At 38.4% G+C, this 18,570-nt stretch overlaps 1 protein-coding gene across 3 annotated transcripts in view; it reads right to left on the bottom strand.

Moving 5' to 3' along the window:
- Window positions 1-18,570, bottom strand: part of LOC129731693 (dopamine D2-like receptor) — a 738,323-nt gene that overhangs the window by 180,426 nt on the left and 539,327 nt on the right. For all 3 annotated transcript variants that reach the window (XM_055691893.1, XM_055691894.1, XM_055691895.1), the window contains exon 4: window positions 1,438-1,547. In XM_055691893.1, coding sequence (XP_055547868.1) covers window positions 1,438-1,547 — 110 coding nt within the window. The remainder of the gene's footprint in view (window positions 1-1,437; window positions 1,548-18,570) is intronic.

Below are 18,570 nucleotides of genomic sequence, written 5' to 3'. Positions count from 1 at the left end.
ACTTTTTCGTACCTATTAGTAGTTTACTTTCACACTGTTCCGTATTTTTCATATTACGTTGGTTCCGTTTGTTACATTATGTGCCTAAATTATTCGTGAAATTGTAAAACTTTGTGACAATAAAAGGTATCTGATAAGTTTTCGAATCACGTTTGCTATTCTATTGAACGAGAATGTTATTTTTTTATTGGACTAAACTATTATCGAATTAGAAAATTGAAACTAGAATAACACAAGTTTATCCTCAAAGACAATGTCGCCGTCTGAAAGCCACCCATCGAAATAATATTACCTAGGTCACGTTATTACCTATTCAGATACAATTTCGTTTGCGATGAGACATTGATTGCTACTAACGAGCTGATTGCATCAATCCCGTCACCGGAGGAGCGGAAAATAGAGAAAAAAATCTCAGGATATGAAAAATGGCACTTAAGGTCTGGCAAGCCGTCGTCCTCGCCCGTGTGGAGCAACATGTTTTCACCGGTGCATCCGTGTTCGGGATACCGTCTTCAACGTCACCAGCAGCAGCGGAGTGCCTTGTCATCTTTTCAATCAAATATGTATGAGAGTGTGCAATAACGATTGCAAATGAGAGCGGGAAAAAAGTGCAATCTAGCTTCTTACCACCCGCCATATAACGGGCCGAGATTGTTCTTTGCAATTTGGATTTCTCGGCTGCTGCTGCTGCTGCTGCTGTGGCACGTGCAATTCGAATAAATAATCTTTTCTCACGCTTGAGGTTGATGTCATCGAACAAGGAACAACGCAAACACAGGAGGTATTCCGGTATCGAGCAGCTGCAGCTGCCATTGTGCTTCGCTAAACTGCTCCTGGATATAATGGAATCATTTGTTGCAAATTGTTGAAAACTACGTGAGCGTGCGTCCCCGGTTTTGTGAATAACAATGCATTTTTTGTGACTGAGCAAGAAAACTGTTGACGTTAGTCAACTTGATGACATCACATAAATGTCAATATTTTCTGCAGAAAGTTTTATTACCAACCTGAAGTTTCGGAACGCTCGAAATGTTCCATCTAGAAGATGAGTTTTTCTGTCTAAAGCACGGAAAGTAATGTAAACATTGTATTGAATTCCAGCCTTGACCTCTGCGCATAATCAAATCCTTCAAAATCCGTGATGCCAGAAATTTAACCTTTTCTAGTGCCAAAGATTTAGTAGAATGATGCCAAAACTAACAGCACTGCCTACAACATTGAAAGACAGCCCTCACCGTTTGACGAGCAGGTTTCTTTACCGCAACGAAAATCCAGTCGCAATCAGAAGCCGCTCGCTCTGTTCTAGCTTGTACTCGAGCCAACAGAGACGACGACGACGAAAGGAGCAGACGTCGTCGTGCGATCGTCATCAATTTTACAGCCAAGCACCAGGCCAGAACTGACGAGAGGAGGAGTTCAATCTAGGAAAGTGCTTACCTGTCTATTGATATTGCAACTAAATTAAATATAGATGACGTTGAGCATATCACATCCATTGCTATGTAGAAATCACACACGAAATTTGGCAGCGTCCACGCTCCGTTCACCTGCAAGTGGAGGGAGAGAGAAAGAAAGTCGTTTGGAAATGAAATTTATGGTAGTGAACATCTGTTATAAAATCTGTTAGTTTTTCGTTGGTCCTAAACAAAAATAATGAACACTCTCCATCGTTTCTACATGTCGGTCAGATATAATTAGCAACAACAGAAATACGATTGTTTTAAACAATACTTTCTTATAAGAGTTGAGTTGAGTATAATATAGTTCAATACTAACTAAGTTATCTTCCAAATCAGACGTTTTGGTAGAATAAAAAGGTTGTCCTTTTAACCAGCAGGTGAAATTTACGTTATTTTTATGAGATTTACTATATGCTTCTCTATTCCTGTTTCATCAACCGCCATCTGTTTGGCATGCAAACCCTGTTCAGCCTATGCCTATGAACGAAATCGTCAGTGAAATTTTACGATCTGACGCAACACAACACCATTTCCCACGCCCTTACCGAACACCGGAAAGCCTTCCGGTGGAAGTTTAAATCGACTCTGGCGGACGCTCCCGACATTAAAGCTTATTTTATGGAGGTGCAACTATAAACCTCCCAAACGGCAAAACGGAAAAGCAGGCAGGAAAGGCGCGCTTTCGAATGTCCTGCCGAGAATGAAAACGAATCCGACAGAATTTATTGCGTACTTGTCCAAATCGTAAATTCGCAAGTTTTAGTGATTATTGATGGAGCTACAAGGCCTGCCTGGTGGCCCCTAGCTTCCGGCCCATTAGTTGACGCTTTCTTCCGCTCATTCGAACTTCTTGCATAGTGGGGACTTGATCGAGCGAGTGAAATGCGAGCCAATACCATGCCGGTCTGTTGGTCGGTGCGAGCGATAAAGTTTAGCTGTGCTCTCGATTAAGCCCCGCCCTTTCGATGTTTCGCCATCATTCTGAAACGGCCCATTGTCTATCCGAAGTTCGCTTGTGGTTGATTACAGTGATTTGCGGTTTAATATGTGTATTAATAGTTAAGTGTAGCTTTTGAGCAAATAATCGACACAGTTTAATACCGTGCAATAAACCCACTGAAATGTTCAGTTTTGCTAGAAATTCGTTCTGTGTGAAAGAAGAAAACAAATTTTTTCAACCCATTCCCGCTTCTGTCGAGTTAGATCATCATCAAATTTCCATCAAATTCCAGCACATGTTACATCGTTTTCGGATCGACCGGCGTGCATAACGGATCAGTTTCAGTTAAAAGTTTCCCCGTTGCCGTTCGCCAAATGGTCCCGTCGGAGCTTTCATACTGTGGTGGAAAATATAAACCCTAGCTAGTAACACAGTTGAGTTACCACCGCTACTGCTGCCGCCGGGAACGAGGGGACAGGCGAATTAAATGTGGAACATATGTTTCTGTCTACCTGTTGGTTACGCTGCTTGTGCTTTCATTTTTGCCCTTCCCCGAGTCGTCGGAAATCGACTGTGAGACAAAATAGCACCATCAGCGGGAAGTTGTTACAAGAATTTACAACCTCTTCAACTAATTCAGCAGTAAAGTTTTGGGTCGTTTCGGTGCGGCAACACTTACCGGTAACCGCAGAATGCGGGTCGAAGTTTCGATTCGTTTTAATTCTACCTGTCTATTGCTACAGCTAGGAGATATTTTCTCTCCCCAGGTCATGGAATGTTCGAGAAACTACAACCACAATATGAGATATTTTACAGGATAATAAGCTTGAAAATTTATTCATATGGGTGCAGATTAGAATGGGAATTAGATTTTCAAATGGTGTTTCGAATTTTAATCAGCCAGAGCCAGCATTTATGGCATTTCACTAAGAACTGGAACCCTGTTCGGAACAATACGACACTGTGCATTTATTGGTCTGTAGCTTTTATAACCACATACAATATATATACAAAAGGATATTTCACTTGAGTTCAAGACATTAAATACTGACGGAGTTACGCAGAGCTTCGGCAAATGATTAGCATACCTTTAACATATTACATACGATCGATCAGAAAGTGCAACACTCCAGTAAAGCAATTGATTTGTTTTTTTTTTTTTTTTTTTAAAGCAGGTAGTCGTGTTGCAAAACAATGAACTTTGGGACGGATCTGATTGAACCATAATATTGTACATTGATAATGAATCATTCATACTTTTTCGTTTATCTCACTTCATTTTATGTGAAATTTAAATACTTGTTGTCGACAAGACTGTAGCGGTTAATTTTGTAGATTTATCGGCTTAATCAGTCCGTGTATAGAAGCAAAAACGATTTTTTGTTTCTTAATCCGACAGTTTCGGTGACTTTATTTCACCTTTTTCAAGGAGTCTAAAAATATACAATACGTGTAGTTTTCCTTTTTCTGTTACTGTTTTGAGTTTTTTGTATGTGTTTGTACTTACAGAAAAGATTATCGTTTTATTGTTCAATGTGTTGGTGTCCGAAATAGGTTGTCTGGTGTGTATTGCAAATGGCGTCTTAATTTGGCTATGTGTAAAAATAGATTTTCTTAAATTTAAATTCGACTGTTTCTTAACAAACTGTACTCATTGCATATGTCTCTATTTTTGTGTGCACTATACTGTATAACAGTTATCACTATTTTCTAGCACTGCTTTTTCTAGCACTATATAACTTCGAGCGGTATTTAATTAATCAGAGCAATAGGTTTTGTGTCTTTTCCAGTAGTCTACTATTTCATGACAGTTTGTTGTGAGTGTGTTGGAGAGCTACGCCTAAAAACTTCAGGTTGTGGTTGCATATTGGTTTTTGTGTTTATCGGTTTTGTTGTGATTGATATTTCTTATTGTGTGTATAATACCAGCATATACAGTGTTGAGTCCCTCAGTGTCTGTGCGTTTGTTGATACTATTTTCTGTGTTGGCAATATGGCACACTCAAAATATTTTCCACATTATTGTTACGTGAAATTTCCTGTACTTATTCATTTTCTGTCATTTTGCATGATTTATGTGGCAAACATAGCATCTACGTGAAAATCACACGCATATTATGTTTTATCACGTAGCATCTACGTGAACTTGGCAACGTCAAACAGAATGTTATAGAAGATGTATCGCGTGAACTCTCTGTGTGAAAATATACAGAAATCAAAATGGCGAAGCTGTTGTCTAACTCAGTCTCTGAAAATAAAATAGAACTTCTCGACGGCTTGCCAATAAGTGAGCTTTCGAAAAACCGTACGAATTTGACATCGAGTCTTGAGCTTACAGGTTTCACACAGATTCATTCAGTTCAAAGGTCGAGGAGTTTCCTTTACATAAACAGTTGCAGCTTACAGTAGTTATCGCCGGCAAATGTCGTAATATTTGTCAGTTTCTATGCCGTGATTCATTTACGAATCGGCAATTTGGCATGATCATGCGATTGTTCAAGCAATATATTTGGATAATTTCTAAAAACTATTTCCCGTCTCTTAAGAATTGGCAAAACAAAATTGGGAAATTTTACGTTGCATAAAACGTAGCAGCTAGCAGATAAACGAATGCTTTCCTCTTTACCGGCAGTTGAATTCTACGTGAAATTCACATAAAATGCATATGTCTACTGTATAAGATTCACAGGATAAATCATCTCACCAGTTCATGATGAGCTCAAATGACAATCACGTAAAATCTACGTGAAAATGACAGTGGAAAATATTCACATAACTTTTCCGGTAATTATAACGTGAAAAATATTTTGAGTGCATACTCTGTGTCTGTCTGTCTATAATTTTCGTTTGGTGAAAATCGAATGTGTGGTTTTGTGTGATGCTATGGTACATAAGTGCTGTTTTTTCTTTTGGTGAACTAATTTGTGGATTTGTTGCGTTGTAGCCTTGCTGTAGTAGTTTGTCCCAAGTGTTGTAGTACGTTCGGTGTCCGCTGATTCTTGTTTTAAGCATGTTTGTTGTCATTCCGACGTAGCAGGCGTCGCAGTTTTTGCATGGTATCTTGTATATGACGTTGTTTTGGTGCTCCTGGGGGACGGGGTCCTCAACTTTTGTGAGTAATTGTCCAACTGTTTTTATGTTGCGGTGTGCTAGTCGTATGTTTTTGTATTCGTTTTTCAGGTGTTTGTCGATTCGGTTCGACAGGTATGGAATGTATGGTATTGAACGGTAAGTATATTTCAGGTTTTCATCGGATGATTCTTGTGGTGTAATAATGTTTTCTTGCCTGCGGTTTATGAGTCTGTTCCTGAGCGATTTTGGGTAGTTGTTGAGACTCAATTGTTGATGGATGATACGGGCTTTGTCGGCGTCTTGTAAATGAGTGGATAGTCTGTCGACTCGTCGAATGAAATTTTTGGCCATGTTTATTTTTTGATGGAGCGGGTGGAACGAGTTATAATCCAAGAACCTGCCACTTGCTATCGGTTTCATATACCATTCTGTTTGAATTTCTTATCTTATCAGTGTCATGTCTAGGAACGGTAGTCGTTTGTTGTTTTCATTTCATATGTAAATTGAATATGTTCATTATAGCTGTTGAATGTTTCTAGTACATGGCCTTTTTGACTTTCAGGAATTGCTAGTAGGAGATCGTCTACATATTTTTTGATGAACGGAGGTTTGAAATTTAATGACTGTGTTACTGTGTCTAGTAGTGTTTCCATAACTAAGTCTGCTATTATGGGCGAGAGAGGATTCCCCATTGCAGCTCCAAACACTTGTTGGAAATGTTGTTCGTTGTACTTGAAGTAACTTGATTCGATACAAAATTCAGCTATTTCGATGAACAAATCTAGGTTTATGTTTGTATTAAATTTGATCTTCTCCCATTGTGTTATTATGTTGTGTGTGACTAGGGCTTTAGGAATTGATGTGACCAGCGATATGACGTCTAGAGAAATTAGAATATAGTCTGGTGGCAGTGTAACTGAGCAGATAAAGTTGCAGAACGTGAACGAATCTTTTATGTTATATGGACTATCAATGGAATTTTGTATGATTTTTCCGATGAATTTCGACGGTTGTAGGCGGGAGCGGTCATGTTTGGCACTACTGGCCTTAGTGGTTAATTAGATTTATGCGCTTTGGGTTGTCCGTATATTCTGGGGCATATGGCATTATATGTAGTTAGTCGTGTTGCTGTCTGTTTGTCGATGAGATTAAGGTTACCCCAAATCGCTCAGGAACAGACTCATAAACCGCAGGCAAGAGAACATTATTACACCACAAGAATCATCCGATGAAAACCTGAAATATACTTACCGTTCAATACCATACATTCCATACTTGTCGAACCGAATCGACAAACACCTGAAAAACGAATACAAAAACATACGACTAGCACACCGCAACATAAAAACAGTTGGACAATTACTCACAAAAGTTGAAGACCCCGTCCCCCAGGAGCACCAAAACAACGTCATATACAAGATACCATGCAAAAACTGCGACGCCTGCTACGTCGGAATGACAACAAACATGCTTAAAACAAGAATCAGCGGACACCGAACGTACTACAACACTTGGGACAAACTACTACAGCAAGGCTACAACGCAACAAATCCACAAATTAGTTCACCAAAAGAAAAAACAGCACTTATGTACCATAGCATCACACAAAACCACACATTCGATTTTCACCAAACGAAAATTATAGACAGACAGACACAGAGTATGCACTCAAAATATTTTTCACGTTATAATTACCGGAAAAGTTATGTGAATATTTTCCACTGTCATTTTCACGTAGATTTTACGTGATTGTCATTTGAGCTCATCATGAACTGGTGAGATGATTTATCCTGTGAATCTTATACAGTAGACATATGCATTTTATGTGAATTTCACGTAGAATTCAACTGCCGGTAAAGAGGAAAGCATTCGTTTATCTGCTAGCTGCTACGTTTTATGCAACGTAAAATTTCCCAATTTTGTTTTGCCAATTCTTAAGAGACGGGAAATAGTTTTTAGAAATTATCCAAATATATTGCTTGAACAATCGCATGATCATGCCAAATTGCCGATTCGTAAATGAATCACGGCATAGAAACTGACAAATATTACGACATTTGCCGGCGATAACTACTGTAAGCTGCAACTGTTTATGTAAAGGAAACTCCTCGACCTTTGAACTGAATGAATCTGTGTGAAACCTGTAAGCTCAAGACTCGATGTCAAATTCGTACGGTTTTTCGAAAGCTCACTTATTGGCAAGCCGTCGAGAAGTTCTATTTTATTTTCAGAGACTGAGTTAGACAACAGCTTCGCCATTTTGATTTCTGTATATTTTCACACAGAGAGTTCACGCGATACATCTTCTATAACATTCTGTTTGACGTTGCCAAGTTCACGTAGATGCTACGTGATAAAACATAATATGCGTGTGATTTTCACGTAGATGCTATGTTTGCCACATAAATCATGCAAAATGACAGAAAATGAATAAGTACAGGAAATTTCACGTAACAATAATGTGGAAAATATTTTGAGTGTGCCATATTGCCAACACAGAAAATAGTATCAACAAACGCACAGACACTGAGGGACTCAACACTGTATATGCTGGTATTATACACACAATAAAAAATATCAATCACAACAAAACCGATAAACACAACAACCAATATGCAACCACAACCTAAAGTTTTTAGCGTAGCTCTCCAACACACTCACAACAAACTGTCATGAAATAGTAGACTACTGGAAAAGACACAAAACCTATTGCTCTGATTAATTAAATACCGCTCGAAGTTATATAGTGCTAGAAAAAGCAGTGCTAGAAAAAAGTGCTAACTGTTATACAGTATAGTGCACACAAAAATAGAGACATATGCAGTGAGTACAGTTTGTTAAGAAACAGTCGAATTTAAATTTAAGAAAATCTATTTTACACATAGTCAAATTAAGACGCCATTTGCAATACACACCAGACAACCTGTGTTGGACACCAACACACTGAACAATAAAACGATAATCTTTTCTGTAAGTACAAACACATACAAAAAACTCAAAACAGTAACAGAAAAAGGAAAACTACACGTATTGTACATTTTTAGACTCCTTGAAAAAGGTGAAATAAAGTCACCGAAACTGTCGGATTGAGAAACAAAAAATCGTTTTTGCTTCTATACACGGACTGATTAAGCCGATAAATCTACGAAATTTAAATAGTTATGATAAAAACAATTATTAGAACAATTATTTTGGTTGGTAAACGGCTGGACAATACGTACCAGCAGTACAATCCGTACTAGTTGGCATGAAATAGACCCCAGTTCAGTTCAGAGCATAATGCCCAGAAACTCCTATCCTTACCTCTACGTGGCAACGACAGGAATACGAGCAACCAAGGCAAAATCGGTGAGCCGGTGGAAGCTTCGTCGTATGCTGACAGTGACAGTTCTCCTTGGAGAGCAGCTTACCTGAGCGTCTGTTTCCCAGGTTAGGGCGGCTCAAACAGTGACTGATCCGGAGCGGACGGCTGAACTATGAAATGCAGTGACCGAGCAATCGGTACAGAGCTAGACATACGAAAAAGGACAACGATTGGACTCTACTGGAAGCGGCAACCGCCGGATTCTTGGCCAGAGAGCTATGGAAGGCAAAAGTGGAGGTAGCAGCCATACAAGAGGTGCGTTAGCCTGAAACCGGAGAGCGTGAATTTCCGGTAGGCATTACATTCATGTACCACATCTACTACAGTGGCGGTGACAGAGCGGAACAGGGCGTCGGTTTCGTGCTACTAGGAATCCAAACGAAGCGTTTTATTAGGTGGAGGCCTATTAATGACTGTCAATGCGTATAGAGAATTACGGGGAAAACCTTCGGTTACAGCCTTATCAACGTGTATAAACTATAAGACTGACGACATAAAGCTCCTTGAGAAAACGTATGGAGAGCGCTCACAATACGACATAAAAAACGTCATCGGATCATCATCGGTCATTTCGCATGTCGAAACATTCGGAAGCATACCTGGAGACACCCCAATAGAGAGGACTGCTACCAGATCGCATACATGCTGATCGACGGTCGGCATTTTTCAGACGTCATAGATGTGCGGTCCTTTCGAGGGCCAAACATTGACTCGGATTACTATCTCGTGGTAGGCAAGATTCGCGCCAGGCTGTTCAAAGTATTTAAATCAAATTCGGTGAGAAAGATACGAACATTCCCTCCCATATCCTGTTTCAGCGACTGATTCCTGTTGCAGGAAGCCTTTGTTGGAGAAAACCAATGTAGGTTTTGAGTGGGACGATCTACAACGGATCAGAAGGTTAACCTTGAGATAGATCCTCGACAAGTTTCGAGAACACAACTTGCAGACACTAGTGCTGGGGCTATCCGGAATTATGTAAATAATTACTTACAAGGGGATGGGGGATTGTGGAAAAAGCCATTATTCGTGTTACATTTCATTCGAACGGGCCTAAAAGACAGAACAAAAAAATCCGGATATCCGGATATCCGACTATTCGATTATCCGTATCCAGATATCCGGACATCCGATTTATATTCGTTTACACATCCGTGATCCGAGCTTCGGATAACCAGATCACGAATATATCCGATTAAAAATCCCAGCACTAGCAGACACATCATCTGTTTGTTGACTTTAAGGCGGCGTACGATATAATGAAACGTAACGAGATGTGGCAAATAATGCTAGAACATGGTTTTCCAAAAAAACTATTTAAACTGTTACATGCGACGCTTGACGGTCAGTATCAAATCCCGGAGCAGATTTTAGAGTCCCTCTCTTCGAACATCATCGAGTTTGTCTTCGACGAAGAAAACGGAGTTACGTTCGGACGTTGTTGTTTAACCGCTACCAGGACCTCTTCGAGAACGATGCAGGCCAGCTGAATGATACGGCAAAGGTACGTTTACTTCTCCGAAAGCTGGACACCCTTTTCGCACAGCCGCTTTCTCAACTACATCCTGTCAAAGCTTCTCAAGGACGTGAAGATTGAAGACACAGTCAAGATTCTCAATAAAATTTTCGGGCATCAAACATCAAACGTTCCGGAAGCGGTTCATGTGTCTTTTCACGATTGTTGTTGACCATCTGCCGATGAACATTCAGCAAGCAGAGAGCACTCAACCGCTGTTCAAATATTGTTGACCTCTGCCAGGTTTTCACCCGACGTAATGTGCTGAACGAGCGTTCGATCGTGCATGTTTCCATGGTAGAGCAAGTGCAATTTTAACTGCCTTCTCAGTCGCAGGGAAGAAAGAACGGGCTTTAGCTAGCAGGTCTATAAGATCCAACTCTTCCAAGTTCTTACGATCTGCTCTCATACTGCTGCAATGTTAATACAAAACTTCCACCTCTCCAACAAAATGGTCAACTTCATAAAAAATTACGAAATTTTCGGTTTTGCGCTTGAACTCTTCCAACGACATGCGTATTACGTTAGCGCGATGCAGCAAGGACAACGCGTAGGCAGGTGCACTAACATCATCGAACCGTGTTTCCAGTGAGGTTACAAGAGAATCAAGGTAAGGAATTGTCAAAGCTCGGTTCCAATACTCCAAGCTAGTTGAAGCAGGCGGATTCGCCCGGTATTTTTGCCGCTGCAATATCCTTGGCGGATCAACTGAAAAACCTGTGCAATTCCACGCAACAAAGCGCAAGCATTTCAATTATTTTTGATCTGGCTGTTAATTTACACAGATGTTTCTATGGGCTAAAGATGCCGTTTTGTGCTATTAGAATTATTGAAAGCAAAATTCTGCACCGATGTCAACGTTTAGGGGGGGGGGGGCAACGCCCCCCCCCCCTGCCCCCCTCTGGATACGCCTATGAATTGGTGTTAACCGAAGAGCAGTTGAGGAGGCCTTTACGGCTCTCAAAAGGGAATCTGTGAGAATTGGACTCACCATAAACACTGCCAAAACGAAGTTCATGGTGGCTGGCAGACAGCGTGATGTTGGTGCTGCGGTGTAGATGGGTGGGGATACTTGCGTGGTGGTCGACGAATTTGGTTATCTTGGTACTCTCGTGACATGGGACTACGAGATGAAAAGACGGATTGCGGCCGCGAATAGGACTTATTACGGGTTGCGTTAAGTTTGCGCTCTATAAGACTCCGATCCTTCCGGTGGCACTTTACGGACATGAACCGTTGACGTGGAAGGAGGCCAATCGACGAGCGCTTGGGGTCTTCGAGCGTATAATCCTGCGAATAATACTCGGAGGCAAACTAGAAAAAGAAATGTGGCGCAGGCGCATGAGGTGGCCCCGTAGCACGGATGGCGGATGGGTAACCGGCATAAATAATATTGATAATGTTGACAAGGATGTCCGAGCAGGAGCAGCCCTAGACCAAGTTTTGTGGAGGCGTATTCTGAATTCGGCATAGGATCTCAAACAATCTTTCACAATGAAGGTAAAGTAAAGTAGTAATTAAAAGATAGAATTATCACTAAAATTTGATTAATTAGTTGAAGGCTAATTTTGTTTCAATTCGTGTCGACATCGAAAAAGCCTATATCGCACACCCCTGATATTCATAAAAACATCCGGTTTACTTGGAAATTGAACAAAACAATAGACTCCCTTTTTTGGATGTGTCGTTGTTTGAAACTCCAACCGCTTTGAATTTGAAATCTATAGAAAACCCGTCCATACACAATGGGTAATACCTAGCACTTCTAGCCACTCCTTCCAACATAATAAAGTGGCTGCTTTTAACCATATGATCCACCGCATGGAATCTTAACCTCATAGTAATAAAGAAAAGAAAAATGAAACGTCATATAGTTTTGAAATTGATGAGCAGAATGGATATAATAAAATAACCATTCAAGCTGTTTGTTATAAAAAGAAACGAATTTTACACAAGAAATCCTTCACAACATTCATACCGGTAACAAATGGTCATAAAAAGCAGTCAACTCCGTAAAAAAATGAGTAAACTTGGTTTGGATATTATCTACAGTAGTAGAAATAACCAAAGTAAAAGAAGATTGGGTTCTACTAAAGATACTTTTGACAAATTACACAGAGCAGGTGTTTATAAAGTAGCATGTTTACATTGTGATAACGTTTATACTGACCAAACCCATAAAAATTTAGACATCTGGCTTAACCCATTCCCGGTGAAGAGAAATCAGATTTTACTTCGAAAAATGACCTTCTACCTCGTATTACTCAGCAACTACATGCATAATTGACACAAACTGTATTGCATATTGTAGACCGATTTGTTTTCTAACCGTATTAAATAGTTTCGTTGTTCAAAACAGCAAATATAATTGTTAATCTACAATCAAAGTTTAGATGTCTGGTGATGCCCTATGGCATCACCCGCCGGGAATGGGTTGAGAAACATACTTCAGAGCTCATAAAGGCTAAGTAGACAAAGAAAAGGAAATGACTCACCGTTTAAGATCCAAAATAGCCGAATATATATTTCACGAAGACTACGCTATGACTACAATAACATTCCCTTGGAAACTAGATGTCGCAGAACGTATGGAAATTTTCAAACAAAACCCAGCTACCCTCCTTAACAGAGATCAAAGGTCATGTCTACCAGAAATTTTCCTACAATGCATGGACCGCAGTTTTCCCTACCTAACTCAAGTTGTTAACGTTCTTTGACTACAGATTTGTCCCATTCATTTACCTACTTAGATATAAAAGTTTTGGGGTTTCGCTATTTGCTCCACAGTCCATAAAAGCACTGATGAAGACGCTAATTAAGCGTCAAAATACGTATTTGCATATCATGAGAAGTGATAAGTTATCAAAACAATATCGCACGCTTAACCTTGGGACTAATAGCGGTCTCGATCAACTAGATTAATTGAGAGAATGCGTTATCGATATTGTTTTTGGCATATTTTGTATGTGTAGGTCAAGTACAACGATACACCGTGCCCCAGTGCTGAGTCGAGAAAATTTCCAGCTCGAAAAGATTCTCGACTCGATCGGGAGTCGAGACCGATATCACAACCGTGTGGGAGAGCTAGCCGACCGACATCGCTAACCACATAGCCACGGGGACCACAAGTGATAAGTTAAAGTGATAGAATAAAAAAGAAAAGTAGGTTACATGTATGATATAAAGTTAATATTGATTCTATCAAAAGCACAAACGAAAATTAATAACACTTTAAAAAATACCTAAAACTCAGTCAGTTTCCAAAAAATTTCCTTCATTCTTACAGAAACCAATTAAAAAATTAGCAGTGCGTGCACCAAAATGCAGAAAATCGTGATTATGTGATGCTAGTTATTGCACTATTGTATTTTGGATCTCTCGTTTGTGTGGGAAATACCGTCATACAGGCATATCCCCAGGTTTGTGAAAACTAAAACTAGTAGATTAAAATTTGTTTTTAATACATGTGAAGAAAAAAAAATCCTCTAAAGTGTTATGAACATAAGCGAGTGCTACCACAATTCGCAATATTTTGACGAGAGGCAGAAAGATGTTAACTACTTCACAATAAAATAATTTTAAGGCGCTAAGAAGTCGCATTAATGACACCCAGCAATTTTGTTTAATTTCCTATCATCATAGATTGCCTTTGGATATGGCAATGATTCTCGTTGTGATGATATCTCCGCAGCATTTTCCATCATTTTAAGAACTTTATCAGGTAGGTACTAAGTAGTCCATAGCAGCTATCAGGTAGACGCGCATTCCAGCATCAAAGCAATTTTCTAAGGATAATAAATTCGAGCTACCGCAAATTTTTAAAGCCTGACACGAGATGAACGGGATGTTACCTGGTTTTTCTTTGCGCAACCAGAGTTCGGAAAAAGTGACAGAACTGTGTGAAGGCGAATAATAAGAGCATTCACCTATTTCATAGCATCATAGCATGCTCTGACAAAAACTTTTACCGTGCCGATAGTGGTAATAGTTCGATAGTTCGAATATCAACTACAGTCCCTCTACAATTATGGGTCAGTCAACGTGTTGTCTGAATGTTCAAAAATGGATATAAAATCGAAAAAGAGATCCACTACGAATGTGTTTTTTTTTTTTTTTTTTTTAAAGGGGGGATTTGTTAGTAGCTTAAGTATTTATGATAAATATTAGTAAATAATGAGTATGTGTGTCCAATCACAAATGGTGACTTCTCAACACTGTTAGAAATTTGTAATTTTAATTGTTAGGATTTGTTTGCTTTCGCAATTAGGACTTATCATTCGTAGGGATTTAAACCTCCTTGTCAGAAAAGGGGAAGTAAACTTACAACTAACTTAATTGCTAACTTATTGGCTATAAAGAGAGCTTATCGTAGCAATTGAGGATTGCAACGATTTTTGTCGAAAATTGTTAATAATTTTATTTGACATAGCTTCTAATGGTTCAACACCAGTAAGTCTATGTAATTCGAGTGTACCAAACCAAGGAGGACGCTTCAAAATCATTTTCAGAATTTTATTCTGAATCCTTTGAAGCGTTTTCTTCCTTGTTGAACAGCAACTTGACCAGATCGGTACAGCATGAAGCATTGCTGGTCTAAAAATTTGTTTGTAAATCAAAAGTTTGTTCTTTAAACAAAGTTTAGAATTCCTGTTAATGAGAGGATATAAACATCTCGTATATTTGATGCACTTGGCTTGTATACTCTCAATGTGCTCTTTGAAAATAAGTTTTTTATCATAAATTAGTCCCAAGTACTTAACCTTGTCGGACCAACTTAAAATAACCCCATTCATCTTGACAACGTGATTATTGTTTGGCTTGAGGAAAGAAGCCCTAGGCTTATGCGGAAAAATTATCATTTGAGTTTTAGAAGCATTGGGAGAGATTTTCCACTTTTGCAAGTAGGAAGAAAAAATATCTAAACTTTTCTGCAATCGACTGCATATGACACGAAGACTTTTTCCTTTTACGGAAATGCTTGTGTCATCGCAGAACAATGACTTTGTGCATCCTGGAGGCAAATCAGGAAGATCTGAAGTGAATATGTTGTACAGGACTGGACCCAAGACTGAACCTTGAGGCACACCTGCTCTGACAGGAAATCTATCAGATTTTGAATTCTGATAGACAACCTGCAGAGTTCGATCAGTAAGATAATTTTTTAAAATTTTGATTAGGAAAATTGGAAAATTAAAAGTTTGCAATTTCGCAATCAAACCTTTATGCCAAACACTGTCGAATGCTTTTTCTATGTCTAAAAGAGCAGCTCCAGTGGAATAACCTTCACATTTGTTAGCTCGTATCATATTAGTAACTCTGAGCAATTGATGAGTTGTGGAATGCCCATGGCGAAATCCAAACTGTTCATTTGCAAAAATTGAATTTTCGTTGATGTGTGACATCATTCTGTTAAGAATAATTCTCTCAAACAGTTTACTTATTGAAGAAAGCAAACTGATTGGTCGATAACTTGAAACTTCAGCTGGGTTCTTATCCGGTTTTAAAATGGGAGTAATTTTTGCATTTTTCCATAATTTGGGAAAATATGCAATTTTGAAGCAGCAATTGAAAATTTTTACTAAAAATTCCATTGTGCTCTCAGGGAGATGTTTGATTAGTATATTTAAGATTCCATCGTCACCAGGTGCTTTCATATTTTTGAAATTTTTAATAATTGATTCAATCTCATTCAAGTTAGTTTCAATTATTTCTGCAGGTAAAAAATTCTGGGAAGAAATTAAATCAAATTGACGTGTGACTTCATTTTCAATTGGACTCACAAAATTCAAATTTGAGTTATGAACACTCTCAAACTGCTGAGCAAGTCTTTGAGCCTTTTGTTCATTGGATACAAGAAAACGTTCACCATCTTTTAAAACTGGAATAGGCTTTGAAGGTTTCTTAAGAATCTTCGACAGCTTCCAAAATGGTTTTGAATATGGTTTCAATTTTTCAACTTTAGTCTCAAAATTTTGATTTCTCAGAAGAGTAAATCTATGTTTAATCTCTTTCTGTAAATCTTTAAAAATAGTTTTAAAAACAGGGTCACGAGAACGTTGATATTGACGTCTGCGGACATTTTTAAAACGAATTAGAAGTTGAAGATTTTCGTCAATTATTGGTGAATCAAATTTCACTTGAGCCTTTGGAACAGAATAATTCCTGGCATCAACAATTGTACATTTTAATGCGTCCAAAGCGGAATCAATATTCACTTCGTTTTGCAAATCAAGCTCATTATTGAAATTTCTCTCAATATGAGTTTTGTATCTTTCCCAATTAGCCTTGTTATAATGAAAAACAGAGCTCATAGGGTTTAAAACTGATTCATGTGATAAAGAAAAAGTTATTGGAAGATGATCAGAATCAAAGTCAGCATGTGTGATCAAATCACTACATACATGACTTTGATCTGTAAGCACCAAATCAATTGTTGAAGGGTTTCTTACAGAAGAAAAGCATGTAGGACTATTCGGAGACAAAATAGAATAGTATCCTGAAGAACAATCGTTGAATAAAATTTTGCCATTGGAATTACTTTGAGAATTATTCCATGAACGATGTTTAGCGTTAAAATCGCCGATTATGAAAAATTTCGAACGATTTCTGGTGAGTTTTTGTAAATCACCTTTAAAATAATTTTTGAGCTCGCGTGTGCATTGAAATGGTTAATATGCTGCGGCAATAAATAAAATCCCAAGTTCAGTTTGAACTTCAATTCCCAAAGTTTCAATAACTTTCGTCTCAAGATGGGGAAGAGCACGATGTTTGATTCGGCGATGAATAACAATTGCAACTCCACCGCCGGAACCCTGAATCCTATCATATCTATGAACCACGTAATTGGGATCATATTTTAATTTTATGTTAGGTTTCAAATATGTTTCAGTAATAATTGCAATATGCACATTATTTACTGTTAAAAAGTTAAAAAGCTCATTCTCATTAGCCTTCAATGAGCGAGCATTCCAATTTAATATTTTAATTGTTTTATTTAAAATCATTGCTAAATTTTAAATTAGAAACAATTTTAATAGTAAAATTTGTGCCTATTTGAATGGCTTCAAACATTGATTTTGCCTGCAACATGGCGTTCATAAGATCGAACATTGCCTGTTGCAAAAAAGAAAGTTTACCTGCCGTAATAGGCCCCAGGCAGTTGACATTAGAAAAAATATTTTCGGCAGCAATATTAGCTGGAGTAATAGGTGTACAATTATTTTCTAGCGTGTTTTGCTTACCCATATTAACGGTCATTTTCGAACTACCAACACTAGGCGGTATAATGTTCGAACTACCTGTAACCTGTGCATAAGTTAAACGGGTATGCAAAGGAGTAGGTAAACTATGCGTCACTGGTACGCTTGGAGAATTTTGTTTTGAAGTTGGTTTTAATTGAGAAATTGAATTTTGTTTACCTTGCCTTGCCTTAACAATTGCTAAACGGACTGGGCATTGATAAAAATTTGACATATGGTTGCCGTTACAATTCGCACAGCGAAAATTTTCACTCTCTTTCACAGGACATGTGTCCTTTTTGTGAGAAGAGTCTCCACAATTAAGACATTTTTGGTCCATGTTACAGAATTTGGAACCATGGCCATAACGTTGGCAAGTACGGCATTGGGTGATATGCTTTTCACCTCCGCCATACTTCCTATAAATTTCCCACTTTACACGCACATTATACAAAGCATGTGCTTTTTCAAAAAATTTTAAGTTGTTAACCTCATTGCGGTTAAAATGAATTAAATAATTAACAAGGGAAATTCCAGTTCTCTGACTGTTTTCGCCTCGTGATTTTTGTTTCATTAGAATTACTTGGGTAGGGGCTATGCCAAGTAATTCTGTTAAAGTAAGTTTGATCTCATCAACGGTTTGATCGTTGGTGAGACCTTTCAAGACAACCTTGAACGGCTTGGCGTTCTTGGTGTCATATGTAAAAAATTTGTACATCTTGTCAGTTAAATACTGAACAAGACGATCACGACCCTTTACTGAGTCGGCTAATAAGCGGCATTCACCTCTACGGCCAATTTGATAGGTAACTTTAACGTCAGAAACAAACGTTGAAAGTTCCTTTTTGAATATATTAAATTCAGAAGAAATAGTTACCACAATAGGTGGAACTTTCTCCTTTTTTAAAGATTTTATATTTTGTATAGTTTCATTATTAATAACTTCCATTTCACCAGCTTCTTGCTCAGGCAAAATATCA

Source organism: Wyeomyia smithii, chromosome 3 (assembly GCF_029784165.1).
Source record: "Wyeomyia smithii strain HCP4-BCI-WySm-NY-G18 chromosome 3, ASM2978416v1, whole genome shotgun sequence".
Classification (NCBI taxonomy): Eukaryota; Metazoa; Arthropoda; class Insecta; order Diptera; family Culicidae; genus Wyeomyia; species Wyeomyia smithii.
The sequence above is the reverse complement of the archived record's forward strand: the minus strand, read 5'-3'. Positions and strand labels throughout refer to the sequence as shown.